General features: G+C 38.8%; 1 protein-coding gene across 1 annotated transcript in view; it reads left to right on the top strand.

Annotated features, from left to right (window-relative positions):
* Positions 1–16,838, top strand: part of CLCA4 (chloride channel accessory 4) — a 30,946-nt gene extending 14,108 nt beyond the window's left edge. The window contains exons 7-14 of the mRNA XM_068963990.1: positions 1,824–2,051; positions 7,340–7,517; positions 8,778–8,884; positions 9,571–9,786; positions 10,672–10,939; positions 14,046–14,216; positions 15,838–16,074; positions 16,414–16,838. Of these exons, the coding sequence (XP_068820091.1) occupies positions 1,824–2,051; positions 7,340–7,517; positions 8,778–8,884; positions 9,571–9,786; positions 10,672–10,939; positions 14,046–14,216; positions 15,838–16,074; positions 16,414–16,838 (1,830 nt within the window). The remainder of the gene's footprint in view (positions 1–1,823; positions 2,052–7,339; positions 7,518–8,777; positions 8,885–9,570; positions 9,787–10,671; positions 10,940–14,045; positions 14,217–15,837; positions 16,075–16,413) is intronic.
* The last annotated feature ends 282 nt before the right edge of the window (positions 16,839–17,120 follow it).

The following is a 17,120-nucleotide window of genomic DNA, read 5'->3' as shown; positions in this document are numbered from 1 at the left end:
GGACATGGGCTGGTCTTCCAGGCTGGGCTAAGGGCATTTCTGTAGTTCTTTCACAGTGACCTGGCTGTGTGTTTAGTCACTCAGTCATGTCCAACGCTTTGTGACCTCATGAACTGTAGGCTCCTCCATCCATGGGATTTTCCAGGCAAGAATATTGGAGTGCCATTTTCCCCTCCAGGAGATCTTCTTGATCCAGGGACTAAACCCATGTCTCCTGTGTCTCATGCATTGCAGGCAAATTCTTTACCTGCTGAGTCATCAGGGTTCCCCTTATTACTACATATTATATTGAAATTACACATTTTTCTCCCACTATTTTATGAATACCTCTCGGACTTGAAACCATCTTATCTAGGAACCAGGTCTCCTAGGATTTCAAGTAGTCTTATTCATCTTTGTGTCCTTTTGTCTAGAATATGGTTTATCACATGTAGGCATTCAATAAAAAATTGTTGAAATGAACAGACTATAAATAGCAGGTGGAATGTGTCAAAAGGATGGCACATTTGAGGCAGAATAAAGCATGCTGAAGATCAGGAATAATATATTCAACAAATGGGGGTTGATTAGTTAGTGGAAATGGCAGTGGATGATACAGCTGGCTGAAATAATCCACAGTACTACAGGGTTTCAGAAAGAATATCAGAGTGCTAGACCTCACCACGTAACAATGTTTTAGGAAGAGTCCCTGGGGAGAGATGAGATTCTTAATTGGGAGAGAAGATATTCTTAATTGGAAGAGAAGATAAGCAGTTTTCCCTAGACAGGGTGCAGGCATAGTCAAGTTTAAAGGTAAAGCAAAATGGTAGACATAACCTGCTAAGATGGGGATGTATTATAGAAGAAGTTCCTCACTGTGATTTGTTTCTAGGCAGTTCAGAGGGAAACTTGGGCATGTGTTGGGAACAAGTGCCACAGGTCAATTGGTACTGAGGGACTGGAAAAGACCAATGCATGAAAAGGTGTACATCCTAGGGTATTCACCTAGAAAATAAGGACTTGAATCCTAGTGGGTTACCAAAGAACCAATTACAGTTAATCCATTAGTGGAAATGTGGTGGGGTGTGGTTAGATGTAGAAGCAGAAATGGGCGAGGTGGAATTTAGAGTAAATTTCGTCTTTTGGTTAGTCAGGTGCCCAGGGGATGGAGAGATTTCAGTCTCTAGTTGGAGTCCATGATGGTCTGGTTTGATATTGATATTATGGGACCTGGGGAGTAGTTTCATCTTGATACAACTGGAACGGAGGATCCCAGGAGTAATCAAGCAGTCTCTAACATTTGAGTAATCACCCCCCAGTTCCAACCCAACCTCCACCATACTCTACACCTCTAATTTAGGTGCTTAGAAGCCCAGAATCAGCTCTAGTTTAAAACCTGTGTTCCTTTATATACTATACATATGTATTACATAAGGCTTCCCAGGTGGCTCAGTGGGTAAAGAATCCACCTGTATTGCAGGAGACCATCTGCAATACAAAAGATGTAGGTTCAGTCCCTGGGTTAGGAAGATCCCTTGGAGAAGGAAATGGCAAACCACTCCAGTATTCTTTCCTGGAGAATCCCATGGACAGAGAGCCTGGCAGGCTACAGTTCATGGAGTTGAAAAGAGTCAGACACAACTTAGCTATCAAACCACCATGTATTACATAATAAATAGAACTGTATTTTTAATTTTATCAATTGAAAAAATTTGCTTTCTTTAATAACATCAATTACCATTGATAGAAAACCTTTAACAACAAAGTCTGTTCACTCATTTTATGTGCGCTTCTATTACTTCCCTGTCAAAAATTACTTGTTTTTATTACCCGTTTTTATTCAGAATTCTAATCGTCTAAATCGAATGAACCAAGCGGCCCAACATTTCCTGCTGCAGATTGTTGAAAATGGATCTTGGGTGGGGATGGTGCACTTTGATAGTTCTGCCTCCATCAGAAGTAATCTAATCCAAATCATAAGCAGCAAAGAAAGAAGAAAGCTCTTGGAAAGTTTACCTACAGTTGCTAACGGAGGAACTTCCATCTGCAGTGGAATTGAATCAGGATTTCAGGTGAAAACCATACTTCAAATATACTTTGTTTATTACTAGAACATTTTTATGTTAAGTGGTGCTCCTCATACTTGCTCCCTAATTTTAACATAAGTAATTCTGAAAAGTAGAGAACTAATCACATAGAGAAATTCACTTGTCCATCTTTCCATTAAACGAAATCAATGAGCAAAGTAATGGGTAAATAAATGACTATTACAGTTTCACTGGAGTATAAGCCCAATGAGGTCAGAGACTTTGTCTTATTACCATGCAGTAGTCAGTGCTCAAGGAATGTTAATTAAATAAGAGGGCTTGAACAGCAAGAGTCATCCAATTTTAAGCAATGAAGCAAGTTATATGGTTTGATTCTCCTTCAGAGCAATCCTCATTTTAGCTTCTGTTATATTCAGTTAGGGAAACTAATGTTTATCCGTCAAAGTTCCAGATGTAGCAAGAACTGTTAAGCATACTTAGGGTAAGGAATACTGGTCATAACATGAGTTGTGACATCATCAGAGTACTGACTATAGTACTTACTAGCCACATAATCTAGGCACAGTCTTCAGCCTCCTTGGAAATTAGTCTCTAATGCCTTATGTATAAAATATAGAAAAATAAGAATGCTTAACTCATAGGATTATTATGGGACTTAAGCAAAATGATATATGTTTGTACTTAGGACAGTAGTCATTATACTACATAGTAAACATATAATTCACGTTAATTATTATTACAAATCTTATTTTTATCCAAATGGTCATCTTGAGCTCAAAATTAATATCAATTGCATCATTTTCCTGCTTAAAAAACATGTCCCTTCACAGTCCATAAGATAAAGTCTAAATTCCTCAGTGTGATGTTATTTAAAAGCTTCTCATTCTATGATAAACTTGCCCTCACCTCTCTTGCCAGCCTTTTTTTTTTTTCAGTTCTCCCTTACCAATACTCTATGCTTCAACCAATTTACTGCACACATTGTTCTCCAAGCCCCTATGTACTAACAGCCTTCATACATGTAATTCCCCTGTCTAAAATGCTTCTTTTCTGTCTTTGTATGCCAAAATTCTATCCATTATTCAAAATCCTTGATCCTTCATGCAGCTTTTCCTGCCACTTCCAACTCTATCAAATGTCTCTCTTTTATGAATTAATGGCATTTTAGTATAGTTTTCTAACATGAAGTCTGGGTTCATACTCCAATGATCACTTACCAGATTTCTAACTTTAAGCATTCTTCACCTCAGTAGCTTTTAATTACCTCATCAATAAAATTGAGTATGAATGTTAGCCTGTAGGGTTGTTCATGTTTAATTTATTCAATACATATTTACTGTAGGGAGTAACCATAATATATTTTAATTTATTAACACATATTTATGTAAGAAGCAAATCTCACATGTTAATTTATTGGGGAACAGATAATATACAGATAAATCTATCAATTTTTTTTTAATTGAAGGTTGTGGAGATAGTCTTGTGAAGTGACCAAACAAATGTGATGTGATTAAGTAAGAGGGAAAGAGGGACGAAGCCTACTTTAGAAGAGAGGATCTATCTGAAGGGTGATGGTTAAGCTAAAATTTGAAGGATGAGAAGGAGCCAGTCATTCAGGTAGAAAGAAAAGGGCCAAGTCCCTTGGGAATGAGGTGAACAAAAACTGAATTATTTAAGAAATGATAGAAGCCAGTGATACTGGAATTTGGCAAGTAAGGGGAATGAAATGTAATTGCTGGGTAGAAAATGGCTATATTCTTCAAACCCTCAAAAAAAATATGATGAGGTTTGTATTTTAAACACAACAGAAGGGCTTTAAGCACAAAAGACATAATTATTTCATATTTTGGGAAGATAACTCTGGTTCAGTTCAGTTCAGTCACTCAGTCATGTCCGACTCTTTGCGACCCCATGAATCGCAGGACACCAGGGCTCCCTGTCCATCACCAACTCCCGGAGTTCACTCAGACTCATGCCCATCGAGTCCATGATGCCATCCAGCCATCTCATCCTCGGTCGTCCCCTTCTCCTCCTGCCCCCAATTCCTCCCAGCATCAGAGTCTTTTCCAATGAGTTAACTCTTTGCATGAGGTGGCCAAAGTACTGGAGTATCAGCTTTAGCATCGTTCCTTCCAAAGAAATCCCAGGGTTGACCTCCTTCAGAATGGACTGGTTGGATCTCCTTGCAGTCCAAGGGACTCTCAAAAGTCATCTTCTCCAACATCACAGTTCAGAAGCATCAATTCTTTGGCACTCAACTTTTTTCACAGTCCAACTATCACATCCATACATGACCACTGGAAAAACCATAGCCTTGACTAGACGGACCTTAGTTGGCAAAGTAATGTCTCTGCTTTTGAATATGCTGTCTAGGTTGGTCATCACTTTTCTTCCAAGGAGTAAGCGTCTTTTAATTTCATGGCTGCAGTCACCATCTGCAGTGATTTTGGAGCCAAAAAAATAAAGTCTGACACTGTTTCCACTGTTTCCCCATCTATTTCCCACGAAGTGATGGGACTGGATGCCATGATCTTCGTTTTCTGAATGTTGAGTTTTAAGCCAACTTTCTCACTCTCCTCTTTCACTTTCATCAAGAGGCTTGTTAGCTCCTCTTCACTTTCTGCCATAAGGGTGGTGTCATCTGCATATCTGAGGTTATTGATATTTCTCCCAGCAATCTTGATTCCAGCTTGTGCTTCTTCCAGCCCAGCGTTTCTCATGATGTACTCTGCATATAAGTTAAATAAGCAGGGTGACAATATACAGCCTTGACGTACTCCTTTTCCTATTTGGAACCAGTCTGTTGTTCCATATCCAATTCTAACTGTTGCTTCCTGACCTGCATCGGTTTCTCAAGAGGCAGGTCAGGTGGTCTGGTAGTCCCATCTCTTTCAGTTTATTATGATCCACACAGTCAAAGGCTTTGGCATAGTCAATAAAGCAGAAATAGATGTCTTTCTGTCTTGCTTTTTTGATGATCCAGCGGATGTTGGCAGTTTGACTCTGGTTACCCTATACCAAATAAAATGTAAGGATTAAGACTGGTAGTAGAGTAGTAATCTAGGGACAGGTTGGGAGTTTGGAGTTGGATTAAATTACAAAACGTGTAAAACACATTTAACTCACAGCAAATTTCAGTAAATGGTTCAGTTCAGTTCAGTTCAGTCGCTCAGTCATGTCCGACTCTTTGTGACCCCATGAATCGCAGCACTTGAGGCCTCCCTGTCCATCACCAAATCCGGGAGTTCACTCAGACTCACGTCCATTGAGTCAGTGATGCCATCCAGCCATCTCATCCTCTGTCGTCCCCTTCTCCTCCTGCCCCCATCCCTCCCAGCATCAGAGTCTTTTCCAATGAGTCAACTCTTCGCATGAGGTGCCCAAAGTACTGGAGCTTCAGCTTTAGCATTATTCCTTCCAAAGAAATCCCAGGGTTGATCTCCTTCAGAGTAAATGGTAGCACTATAATATTATAGTTTCTCTTTATTGATTATTTTAGTTTTGCCTTTGCCAATCATCTCTATATTTCCCCAGTCTCTCACCCAACTCCCAATAAATATCTTTAAATGTAATTATTTCTATGAATACAAAATCCATGTAGTTCCTGCTGAATCCCCAGCAGTCAGTGCAGTGAATAACACACTGCAAGTGTTCAGTGAATAAAATAATACAAGGGAGACATAAAGGACAGAGAACTCTGCTTCATCTTTGAATCTTCATTTGTTCCAAAATGTGTAGGGGGGGATGTGATGGGGATGATGTATAAATGCTATAATGCATGAAAACATTTCCTAAATTTTAATTTGGTTCTAGTGTACATAGAGCCGTATTTCAAATATATTAAAAATATACATTCAGAAAACTAAGATCATGGCATCTGGTTCCATCGCTGTATGGCAAATAGATAGGGAAACAATGGAAACAGTAAGAGACGTTATTTTGGGGGACTCCAAAATCACTGCAGATGGTGACTGAAGCTATGAAATTGAAAGACGCTTGCTCTTTGGAAGAAAAGCTATAACCAACCTAGACAGCATATTAAAAAGCAGAGACATTACTTTCTCAAAGAAGGTCCATCTAGTCAAAGCTATGGTTTTTCAGTGGTCATGTATGGATGTGAGAGCTGGACTATAAAGAAAGTTGAGCACTGAAGAATTGATGCTTTGCAGTCGCTTGGACTGCAAGGAGATGAAACCAGCCAATCCTAAAGGAAATCTGTCCTGAATATTAATTGGAAGGACTGATGCTGACGCTGAAGCTCCAACACTTAGGCCAACTGATGTGAAGAACTGAAAAGACCCTGATGCTGGGAAAGACTGAAGGCGGGAGGAGAAGGGGACGACAGAGGATGAGATGGTTGGATGATATCACTGACTCAATGGACATGAATTGAGCAAGCTCCGAGAGTTAGTGATGGACAGGGAAGCCTGGTGTGCTGTAGTCCATGGGGTCACAAAGAGTCTGACACAACTGAGTGACTGAACTGACTGAACTGAAAATTATATATAGCAGTCATTCTTTGCCTAAGTCACTGATAGCCTATCATTTTTTTTCCTCTTGGACTGGACTTGGTTTCTCAAAATGATGTATCAAGAAGCCACTTCCAATAAAGCTGTCAAAGAAGATGAAATACAGTTGCCTTCCTGAGATAAATTATCTTTATCCTTTCTTATGGGTACCTAGATTCAAAACTCTGTGTTTCAAACTGTTTAGCTTTATAGGAAATGGTTCAAGCCATAAATAGGACACATTCTCAGTAAGTCATATATTCTCTTAGCACCATTAATATGCTTAGTTATGTGCTTGTGACTATTAGCGATTAATTAAAAATTATATAACAAGATTTTTAACTTGTGTAGAACTTTCCACACCTTTTGTTTATTAGCATACTGAGGATACCCTAATTTGGAACCAACAGCTTCTTTAAAAATGTTGAAGTGAACTCTTAATGCATCTAGCTGCCTGCAGAACCAAAGAAGCAGAAAACTATTTAATGCCATCATATGCTTGGTGTCTGGTTTTCCTGAGTGCCACAGAATGTGATGTCATAGTCACTGAACTCAAGTAGGATTTTCCATACGCCTACTCCCACACAACTTCATCTGAGCAAACATTTCCTACAGTGGGTGGACAGAAAATTAAAAGTCCTGTTTAAATTCCCCTAGCGTTGTGATTACAGATCCTTTGATTTAAAAATGAAGCTGTCTCCTCTTTTCTGCACACTATTTTCTATGTCCATTTTATCCATTTTATCTCTCCCAGGCCTAGTTGACCTAGGATCACCTGTAATAATGCACTGATTATATTTGTAGGCAATTAGAAATGCTCACTTCCAACTAGATGGATCTGAAATAGTGCTGCTGACTGACGGGGAGGATAACACTGTAAAGTCTTGTATTGAGACAGTGAAACAAAGTGGGGCCATCATTCATTTCATTGCTCTTGGACCAAATGCTGCTGAAGAAGTCAGAGAGATGAGAACTGCAACAGGTAAAATATGACCTACATCCTTTGACAGCAATACATAAATGTAGAGGCTGACAATTCAACACGTTCTCTTAAGCTCCTACTCTGCAGGTGCTGTGCCAGGAGCATGGGATCAGAGTTAAACTCGACATGATCTCAAGGTGCCAATAGTCCCGCTGACCTGAGAGACAAATAACACCACTAATCAGAAAAGCATAGTCAGATAACACTCCTCCATAACAAGAGACATACACAGGTGTCAAACACCATGTGAGCAGATGGAGTCATTGATTCTCTCAGCATTGAATAGAGTCGGGGAAACAAGGCATGAGAGATGAGGAGCTAGACATTTATCAGTTTGTTTGCTTTCTCCGGAAGGAAAAAGGATGACAGAGAATATAAAGCATGTTGGGGTGACAATGCAAGCCACATTGAGGGATAGTGAGAAATATATGAGGCTAGAGAATAGACTGAAAGTTAAGGGATGGGCTTAACAGAAGCTCCGGCTATAAATATAGTAATAACAACGTTTCTAGATTAAACGTAAAATAGCTATTATCTTACAAAGACATGTGAAGAAAATGGACTACATGTGTTCAGTGCCTTCTTAAACATAGTAGAGAATACATAATTTATAACATTATAAAAACCAATTATTGTATTGAATTGACCTCTAATGTTACCAAACAAGCACTTGCTTTTTAATGCTTAATTGTACAAACTCCCATCATTTTGAAGTAATTTTATAGCCATTGTAAAATATTTCTGTCCTAAATATCCCTCCAAAAGTATTGTTTTTAAATTTGTCTCTATTGCTTACCATTTTTTTATCTGCTCATTGCCAAATTTTGTTAGGATGCTTCAATATGAAATTTCTTTAACCTTTCTGATTCTGACCCACTCTGGCAGGAAAACTTGAAAGCTGATATGGTTAGAACTGTATCTTAAATAATCATTAAAGTGAATAATTTTCCTAAAGGCTATGTGATCCTGTGAGCTTTAGTTCATGAAATTATAACATCTCCTTTCACATTCTTTAGTTAGTTGATGCATTTAAACCAGAAAGATTTCTATTAGTGGAGTTAAAAGGTAGCTTACCTCCCAGTTATGAAATTTTTTAGGTAACATTTCAGAGATAATCTTTTATGCCTATCTGATTTGGATTTATTTTTATAATACATATTGAAACTATGGTTTTGTTTACCCTGATATCATCTTAATCACTAAAATGTGAAAAGCACTTATTTTCTGAAAAGCAACCTAGTTAATGTATTTACATTTTAGGCGGAAAATATGTTTATGCTTCAGATGAAGGCCAGAACAATGGCCTTATTGATGCTTTTGCAGCCCTTGCATCAGGGAACATCGATGCCTCCCAGCAATCTCTTCAGGTCAGAGTTCCTAGCCCTTGAGTGTTTATGTTTGGATTTAGACCTAACCAAGAAAAATAATCTGGTTGTTACAAGTTTTGAGTTCTGTATCATCACCAGGTGGCTCAGTGGTAAATAATCTGCCTGCCAATTTAGGAGATGCTGGGTGGATCCCTGGGTGGGGAAGATCCCCTGTAGGAGAAAATGGCAATCCATTCCGGTATTCTTGTCTGGAGAATTCCATGGACTAGGAGCCTGTAGGGTTATAGTCCATGGTGTCACAAAGAGTCAGACACAACTGAGTGACTGAGCACTTTATTTTAAGTCAAGAAAAATGGTAAACTGAGGGCAATACACACACAGAACTAATTTTCTCAGAGGTAGTTTAGCACTTTAATGCTAAATCCTAGCGTAGGTGCTCACCAAGACAGCTGGGAAAATAATAACAGGGCCGTATCTCCAACTGTAAATCCCATTGTCCTGCTCTAACGCTTTTATTATATCCTGTTCTTGCCTCAGTAGCTTTAGTTCCACACTTTCTGATTGACAACTGTCATCCCAATTAGCTTTCAAAGAGATCGCAAGCCTAAGGTGGTATGCCATATTTAAGTTTGTTCTCAAGGCAGAAATTTAAAAATATGTAAAACAGAAAAAAAGCATTAAATTACTCTCTTTTACAGTTATTAATTTTTTATATATTTAAACAGCTTGAAAGTAAGGGATTAAAACTCAACAGTAATGACTGGATGAATGGCACTGTAATAATTGATAGCACTGTGGGAAAGGACACATTCTTTCTCATCACATGGAGCCAACAACTTCCCTCTATTTATCTCTTTGATCCCAATGGAATGTCAATGGAGAATTTCACAGTGGATTCAGCTTCCAAAATGGCCTATCTCAATATTCCAGGAGCTACAAAGGTAAGCAATTAATTTTTAGACCTCTTTGCAAATTTTACAGGTGAAAATACATCATTTGATATCATAAATGTGGATGCCAATACTTGTATCATTTCAAAATTAAGATAAAGTAGAATGTACTTGATATGACTGTATGGTCCTGAAAATTTTGGTGACAGAGGGGAAAAAAAAGAACTTAAGCATTAGAAGAAAGGAAGAGAAAGGAAAAAATTAAGTAGGCTAAGGATAACTTTGAGGGGACAATGTAGTAAGTCTGTGAAGCTTGCTGTGTAGATAGCTACAAAGCTATTTCTTATACCAGATCATAGGGGAGCTTCCTTGATAACTCAGTTGGTAAAGAATCTGCCAACAATGCAGGAGACCCCAGTTTGATTCCTGGCTCAGGAAGATCTGCTGGAGAAGGATAGGCTACCCACTCCAATATTCTTAGGCTTCTCTTGTGGCTCAGCTGGTAAAGAATCTGCCTGCAGTGCAGGAGACCTGGGTTGGAAAGGCTACCCACTCCAATACTGTGGCCTACAGAATTCCACGGAATATTGTCCATGAGGTCGCAAAGAGTCGGAAATGACTGAGCAACTTTCACTTTCATTTTTCACCAGGTCATAGAGTCTGTAGACTCTGAGATCTAAGGATAAGTCCAAGATCAAGACAAACTTTCCAAAACTTATTTTTACCAATGGATATTTCATAAACTTTGGATACCAGGCATGATAATAGGATATTCTTTCCAAACTGCCTCAACTGTTACCTCTTTACCCTCAAAACTCTTAAAGCTTTCAAAGCTCTGTTTATTCGGTAACACACTTAATAGTTTAGAGTTAGATAATGGAAAAACAGAAAATAGCTTACTGTTGGATACTTATTCCATTTTTATTGAATTTTTAGGTGGGTGTGTGGACTTACAATATTCAAGCAAAAACAAGCTCAGAAACATTGACTATAACAGTAAATTCTCGGGCAGCAAACTCTTTTGTGCCTCCAATCACAGTGAATGCTAAAGTGAATAAAGATACAAACAGCTATCCCAGCCCACTGATTGTTTATGCAGAAATTCTACAAGGGTATTTACCCATTCTTGGAGCCAATGTGACTGCTTTCATTGAATCAAAATTTGGAGAAACAGAAGTTTTGGAACTTTTGGATAATGGTGCAGGTAAATCACAGGTTTCTTGGAACAAGTCTAAATTTTCATAACTCAGGGTATGTTATGAGTCCCTGAGGAAATGTGGGGCAGAGGGACAGGCATCAGAAAATTGATGCAGATTGTGGATGAACAACTGGACCAGGGTGAAATTCTATCCAGGTAACAACTCCAAAGTGATTTGCAAGTGTCTTACACATGGTAGAGCACTCAATGAACTTTCCTGTCATTATTGTTCTTTCTTCCATTTAGACAACCAATGTCTTCCAATACATAGGAAAGTATCATTGCTGATATTGAGGACAGCATCAGGAATTCTGAATAAGTGTTTCCTAGGGGTATATATGGAGAAGGCAATGGCACTCCACTCCAGTACTTTTGCCTGGAAAATCCCATGGATGGAGGAGCCTGGTAGGCTGCAGTCCGTGGGGTTGCTAGAGTCAGACACGACTGAGCGACTTCACTTTCACTTTTCACTTCCATGCATTGGAGAAGGAAATGGCAACCCACTCCAGTGTTCTTGCCTGGAGAATCCCAGGGACGGGGAAACCTGGTGGGCTGCCGTGTATGGGGTCGCACAGAGTCGGACACGACTGAAGCGACTTAGCAGCAGCAGCAGCAGCACCAGCACCAGCAGGATTATATAACCAAGAAAGTCTGGCCAGAGACAGTGAAACACAAGTAGTAGTATGGAATGAAGCAGTACAATTTGGGTCCCTGGCAGGGAGGGGATGACAGCCATGAGAAATTCCCAACAGCTGGATAAAAAGTTCACATATAATCTTGGGGACTGAGACCAAAGGAAGCTGGATCTGCTATCAGAGAGAAGGGGACATCACTGGGTCATCATCAGAGACCAGATCTGATTGGAAGGTATCAAAATACAGTGTTGACCACTCTCTATCTCCTTGGTCTGTATGGGTGAGTGGTACTGTACTTTAAAACCTTTTCCCAATTCTGAATTATTCTGGGAACTAACACTTTTTTAGAGTGGTCATTTAGTAAAGAAATTACTATCTCAGTAAACATCTAAGTTGTCAGAATTTTCAATTAGCGTCTTTTCAGTGTAGTTAAATCAGCCAGCTTATAACCTATCATCAACTAGAGTTGGCCCTGTGAGAAGTTTAGAAGGCAAAAGTCTTTGGTTTATCAGTGCCGTCATCTAATATGACAATATTTTCTTAAATTATCCCATGACTCTCTTTCTCTCAACCCCTTCCATGCTACGTTAAAACTCCTGTATCTTGTTTCATTTCTCAAGGAGAAATAAAATTTCTCAAATAAAACTCAAATAATTTGGGACAGCTTTACCTAAGAAAGCATAGATGCTTAAGAATGACTTTACCTAAGAAAGCATTGGCAGTTAACAATGACTTGGAGCAGGGGTTCTCAAATTTTAACTCCTGAAGTGAAACTCCTGAAGAGCTTGTTTTATAACACAGAATGGGAACATCGGAAAAACCTTCATTCCTTATATGACCCAGAGAAACGCAGATGCTGTTGGTCTAAGGATTTCATTTTAAGAATCTCTCTCTTAAAAGCCTTAACCCTCTGGAGAAATGGGTTTGCAAGTTAACAAAACTCTCTAGTACTGGTGATATGAAGAAATATCCTTATGATACAGTATTCCTAAGCTCTCCTAAACGTTTATTCTAAAAACAGACGGGGTTTTTCACTGTTAGACCAGAAAATTAATCAATCATAGTGTAAGAGGTAGGGATTAAAATGAAAAGTGAGACATTGAAGATAAGTTAAATAAGTAATTTGTAGGTGATAGCAATGAGAATTAAATCTTATGCAAAGATAATATTTCTTTAGTGGGGATCCTTTGATTCGGAGAGAGAGAGAGAGACAACATAATTGTGCTTAAAGCATGAGCTGCAAACAGACTAGCTGAGAAACGGTAAGAAGAATGCTATAATAATCTGCATATGAGTTCATAAGATGAAGGCATTAAGTACACATGCATAGGTATCAGTATATATACCAGTATGTCTGTATAATAATATATTATTACAAATAAAAAGGGAAAAAATGGAAGCAGTGAAAGATTTTATTTTCTTGGTCTCCAAAATCACTGCAGTGATAGCAGCCATGAAATTAAAAGACTTGCTTCTTGGAAGAAAAGCTATGACAAACTTAGATAGCGTATTAAATAACAGAGACATCACTTTGCCGCCAAAGGTCTGAATAGTCAAAGCTATGGTTTTTCCAGTAGTCATGTACAGATGTAAAAGTTGGACCATAAAGAAGGCTGAGCGCCAAAGAATTGATGCTTTTGCACTGTGGTGCTGGAGAAGACTCTTGAGAGGATATTAAACCTTTCAATCCTAAAAGAAATAAACCCTGGATATTCATTGGAAGGACTGTTGCTGAAGCTCTAATACTTTGGTCACATGATGCAAAGAGCTGATTCACTGGAAAAGACCCTGATGCTGGGAAAGACTGAAGGCAAAAGGTGAAGAGGACTGAGGATTAGATGGTTAGATAGCACCATTGACTCAATGGACATGAATTTCAGCAAACTGTGGGAGATAGCAGAGGACAAGGAAGCTTGGCGTGCTGCAGTTCATGTGTCTGACAAAAAAGTCAGACACAACTTAGTGACTGAACAACAATCACAACAAAAATAATACACACACACACACACACGGGCTTCCCAGATGGCACCAGTGGTAAAGAGGCCACCAGCCCATGCAGGAGACATAAGAGGCTTCAGTTTGATTCCTGGGTCAGGAAGATCTCCTGGTCAGGAAGGAGGGTCAGGAAGATCTCCTGGAGGAGGGCATGGCAACCCACTCCAATATTCTTGCCTGAAGAATCCCACAGACAGAGGACATTGGTGGGCTACAGTCTGCAGGGTTGCAGAGTCTGACAGGACTGAAGCGACTTAGTATGCATGCATATGTACACACACAAACACAGTACCACAAGGATATCCATCCAACAAGATACTGATTGGCAGAGCAAAATGGAAATATTCCCCAAGGGGTCAATCACAAAATAGGGAGATCAATAAAAGCAATATGCTTATAAAGTCCATATGCTTGACTTAGAAAACACTTGAGTTTTTATTTTTCTTTACATTAGTAATTTATTCCTTCACTTCCATAACAAGGCGCTGATTCTTTCAAGAATGATGGAGTCTACTCTAGATACTTTACAACTTATAAAGAAAATGGCGCATATAACTTAAAAGTACGAGCTCATGGAGGAGAAAATGCCGTCACAAGGAGCTTAAGGCATCCACTGAATACAGCTGCATACATACCAGGCTGGGTAGTAAATGGTGAGTACTTCATAATATCTGAAATCAACGGTGGCTTGAATAATTGTGAGTTGGTATGATTAAGGCTACAAATATTTTATAACTTCAGAGTATAGCTTCTCCCATTTCTGGAATGAATTCTCAGTCACATGACAGTTTGCCTCCAAATTAACCTAAGCTTACAGTGTCTTTGGTATAGACATTTCAATGAAAGCCAGCCATTATTAGATTTGTTTGGAGCATCTGACCTATATCAACAAAAATTTGCCACATTTTCAGCTCAGGATGAAGAGGCTAATATGTTATGTACTTAAAGTGAAAGAGGAGAGCGAAAAAGTTGGCTTAAAGCTCAACATTCAGAAAACGAAGATCATGGCATCCGGTCCCATCACTTCATGGGAAATAGATGGTGAAACAGTGGAAACAGTGTCAGACTTTTTGGGGGGTCCAAAATCACTGCAGATGGTGACTGCAGCCATGAAATTAAAAGACACTACTCCTTGGAAGAAAAGTGATGACCAACCTAAATAGCATATTCAAAAGCAGAGACATTACTTTGCCAACTAAGGTCCATCTAGTCAAGGCTATGGTTTTTCCAGTAGTCATGTATGGGTGTGAGAGTTGGACTGTGAAGAAGGCTGAGCACCGAAGAATTGATGCTTTTGAACTGTGGTGTTGGAGAAGACTCTTGAGAGTCCCTTGGACTGCAAGGAGATCCAACCAGTCCATTCTGAAGGAGATCAACCCTGGGATTTCTTTGGAAGGAATGATGCTAAAGCTGAAGCTCCAGTACTTTGGCCACCTCATGCGAAGAGTTGACTCATTGGAAAAGACTGTGATGTTGGGAGGGATTGGGGGCAGGAGGAGAAGGGGACGACAGAGGATGAGATGGCTGGATGGCATCGCTGACTCGATGGACATGAGTCTGAGTGAACTCCAAGAGATGGTGATGGACAGGGAGGCCTGGCGTGCTGCGATTCATGGGGTCGCAAAGAGTCGGACACGACTGAGTGACTGAACTGAACTAACTAGAAACCAATGGTAGAATTTATCCATCTGATTACATAAGCCTTTATTTGCAAAGTTTTTATTTAGTCAAAAGAAAAAATGTGTAAAGGAAAGCAATGAAAAATACTAAGAATGCATTTTTGTTAGCTTTCCTTTGTTTTGTCCCGTATGTCACCCTTATAGGGGCTTTCTGTTGCAATATAATCTGAATATTAGTCATTAGCAGTTGCAACAGGGAGGAAGTGTGAATGAAACCTGACACAAGTGACTGAAAGTGAACCAGTAGAAATTCCCCCAGATTTATTCCCATCTTAAAGATAATTTAAGAAATAGAGCAACTCCTTTATTTTTAAAGCATATATTAACTATATAACAATATTCCCATTCAGGACAGTCTTAATTCCAAAGCAATTTATTATCCAGTTCTACCCTACAATACTCTGGTCAGGATGCTAAAGAATGAATTCTTCTACCAACTGAATCCTTATGATCTTGTCACCAAAATTAATAAAATGAAACTGTGTACATGGAAAAAAAAGAAGAGGGGGGAATGTAGGATAAGAAACACAATTCATTGAGTTCTGAAAATATTAGTGCAGATTTGTCCATTAAATACCAGGAATTTGTAATGCAGGCAACATTGAAGGGAATCCACCAAGACCTGAAAATGATGAGGACACTCAGACGAACGTGGAGAGTTTCACCCGAACAGCAACAGGAGATGCATTTGTGGTTTCCAATGTTCCACAGTCTCCCTCATTACTTGACCTCTTCCCGCCAAGTCAAATCACGGATCTTGAGGCCACAGCACATGAGAATGAGATCAATCTAACATGGACAGCACCAGGGGATGATTTTGATGTTGGAAAAGGTAAGGACTACGTGTCATGCACTGTTGGTTAATTGAAAGTTGCTTGTTGCAAAAGCAAGTGTCTAAGGGTGTGTGAGAGGGATATAATTTATAATTAATAGCTCAGCAAAGTATTAATTTTATAATCTCATGTTATGAATCATCAAGTGTGGCATATTAGAACCTGCCATGTATCATCTGCACAGTTTAAAAATCAGAATTCAGCTTTTATGGAAAAATAAATAAGGCTGTGGATGTGAGCATAAGTTTGGCCTGACTAACAGCGTTTTGGAGGAGAATGAAAAAAGATTTCATATGGTATGCTCTAGTTTCTAAACTACATATAACATTTTTTCTTAGTTCAACAGTATATCATAAGAATAAGTGAAAGCATCCTGGATCTAAGGGATAATTTTGATGATGCTCTGCAAGTAAACACTACTGCTCTGTTACCAAAAGAGGCCAATTCCAAAGAAACCTTCACGTTCAAACCAGGAAATATCTCAGAGGAAAATGAAACCCACATATTCATTGCCATTCAAAGTGTGGATAAAAGCAATTTGACTTCAAAAGTATCCAACATTGTGCAAGTAGCTTTGTTTGTTCAAGCAGATTACGTTCCTGATGAAATCCCTGATAAAAATCCCCCTAAATCCGGACTCAGCATTTCTACCTTGGTGTTGTTAGTGGTTGGCTCTGTGGTAATTGTTAGTCTGATTTTAAGCATCACCATTTGTATCTTAAAAAAGAGAAGAAAGCCTAGCAGACCCAGAACAGGGTTTTAAGAATATATCAACAACAAAATTAAAGGATGTTTCAGAATTTTTAAATTTATCATGTGTGAAAATAATTTTAAGAATTTTACAAGGAACCCTTTGACTAAATAGAAACATGCAGAGATATTTGAAAAATTGTAAATCAATATTAAATTAAACAATTTGTATTTATTAATGTATCAAAAGGTGATAAATATCTGTTTCATATTCATACCTGGTTACATATTATCTGACACAAAACTTCTCTATAAAAATACAAATTTCATCAAGGAGTTCAAACTGTCTATTGGA

Source organism: Capricornis sumatraensis, chromosome 2 (genome assembly GCF_032405125.1).
Source record: "Capricornis sumatraensis isolate serow.1 chromosome 2, serow.2, whole genome shotgun sequence".
Classification (NCBI taxonomy): domain Eukaryota; kingdom Metazoa; phylum Chordata; class Mammalia; order Artiodactyla; family Bovidae; genus Capricornis; species Capricornis sumatraensis.
The sequence above is the reverse complement of the archived record's forward strand: the minus strand, read 5'-3'. Positions and strand labels throughout refer to the sequence as shown.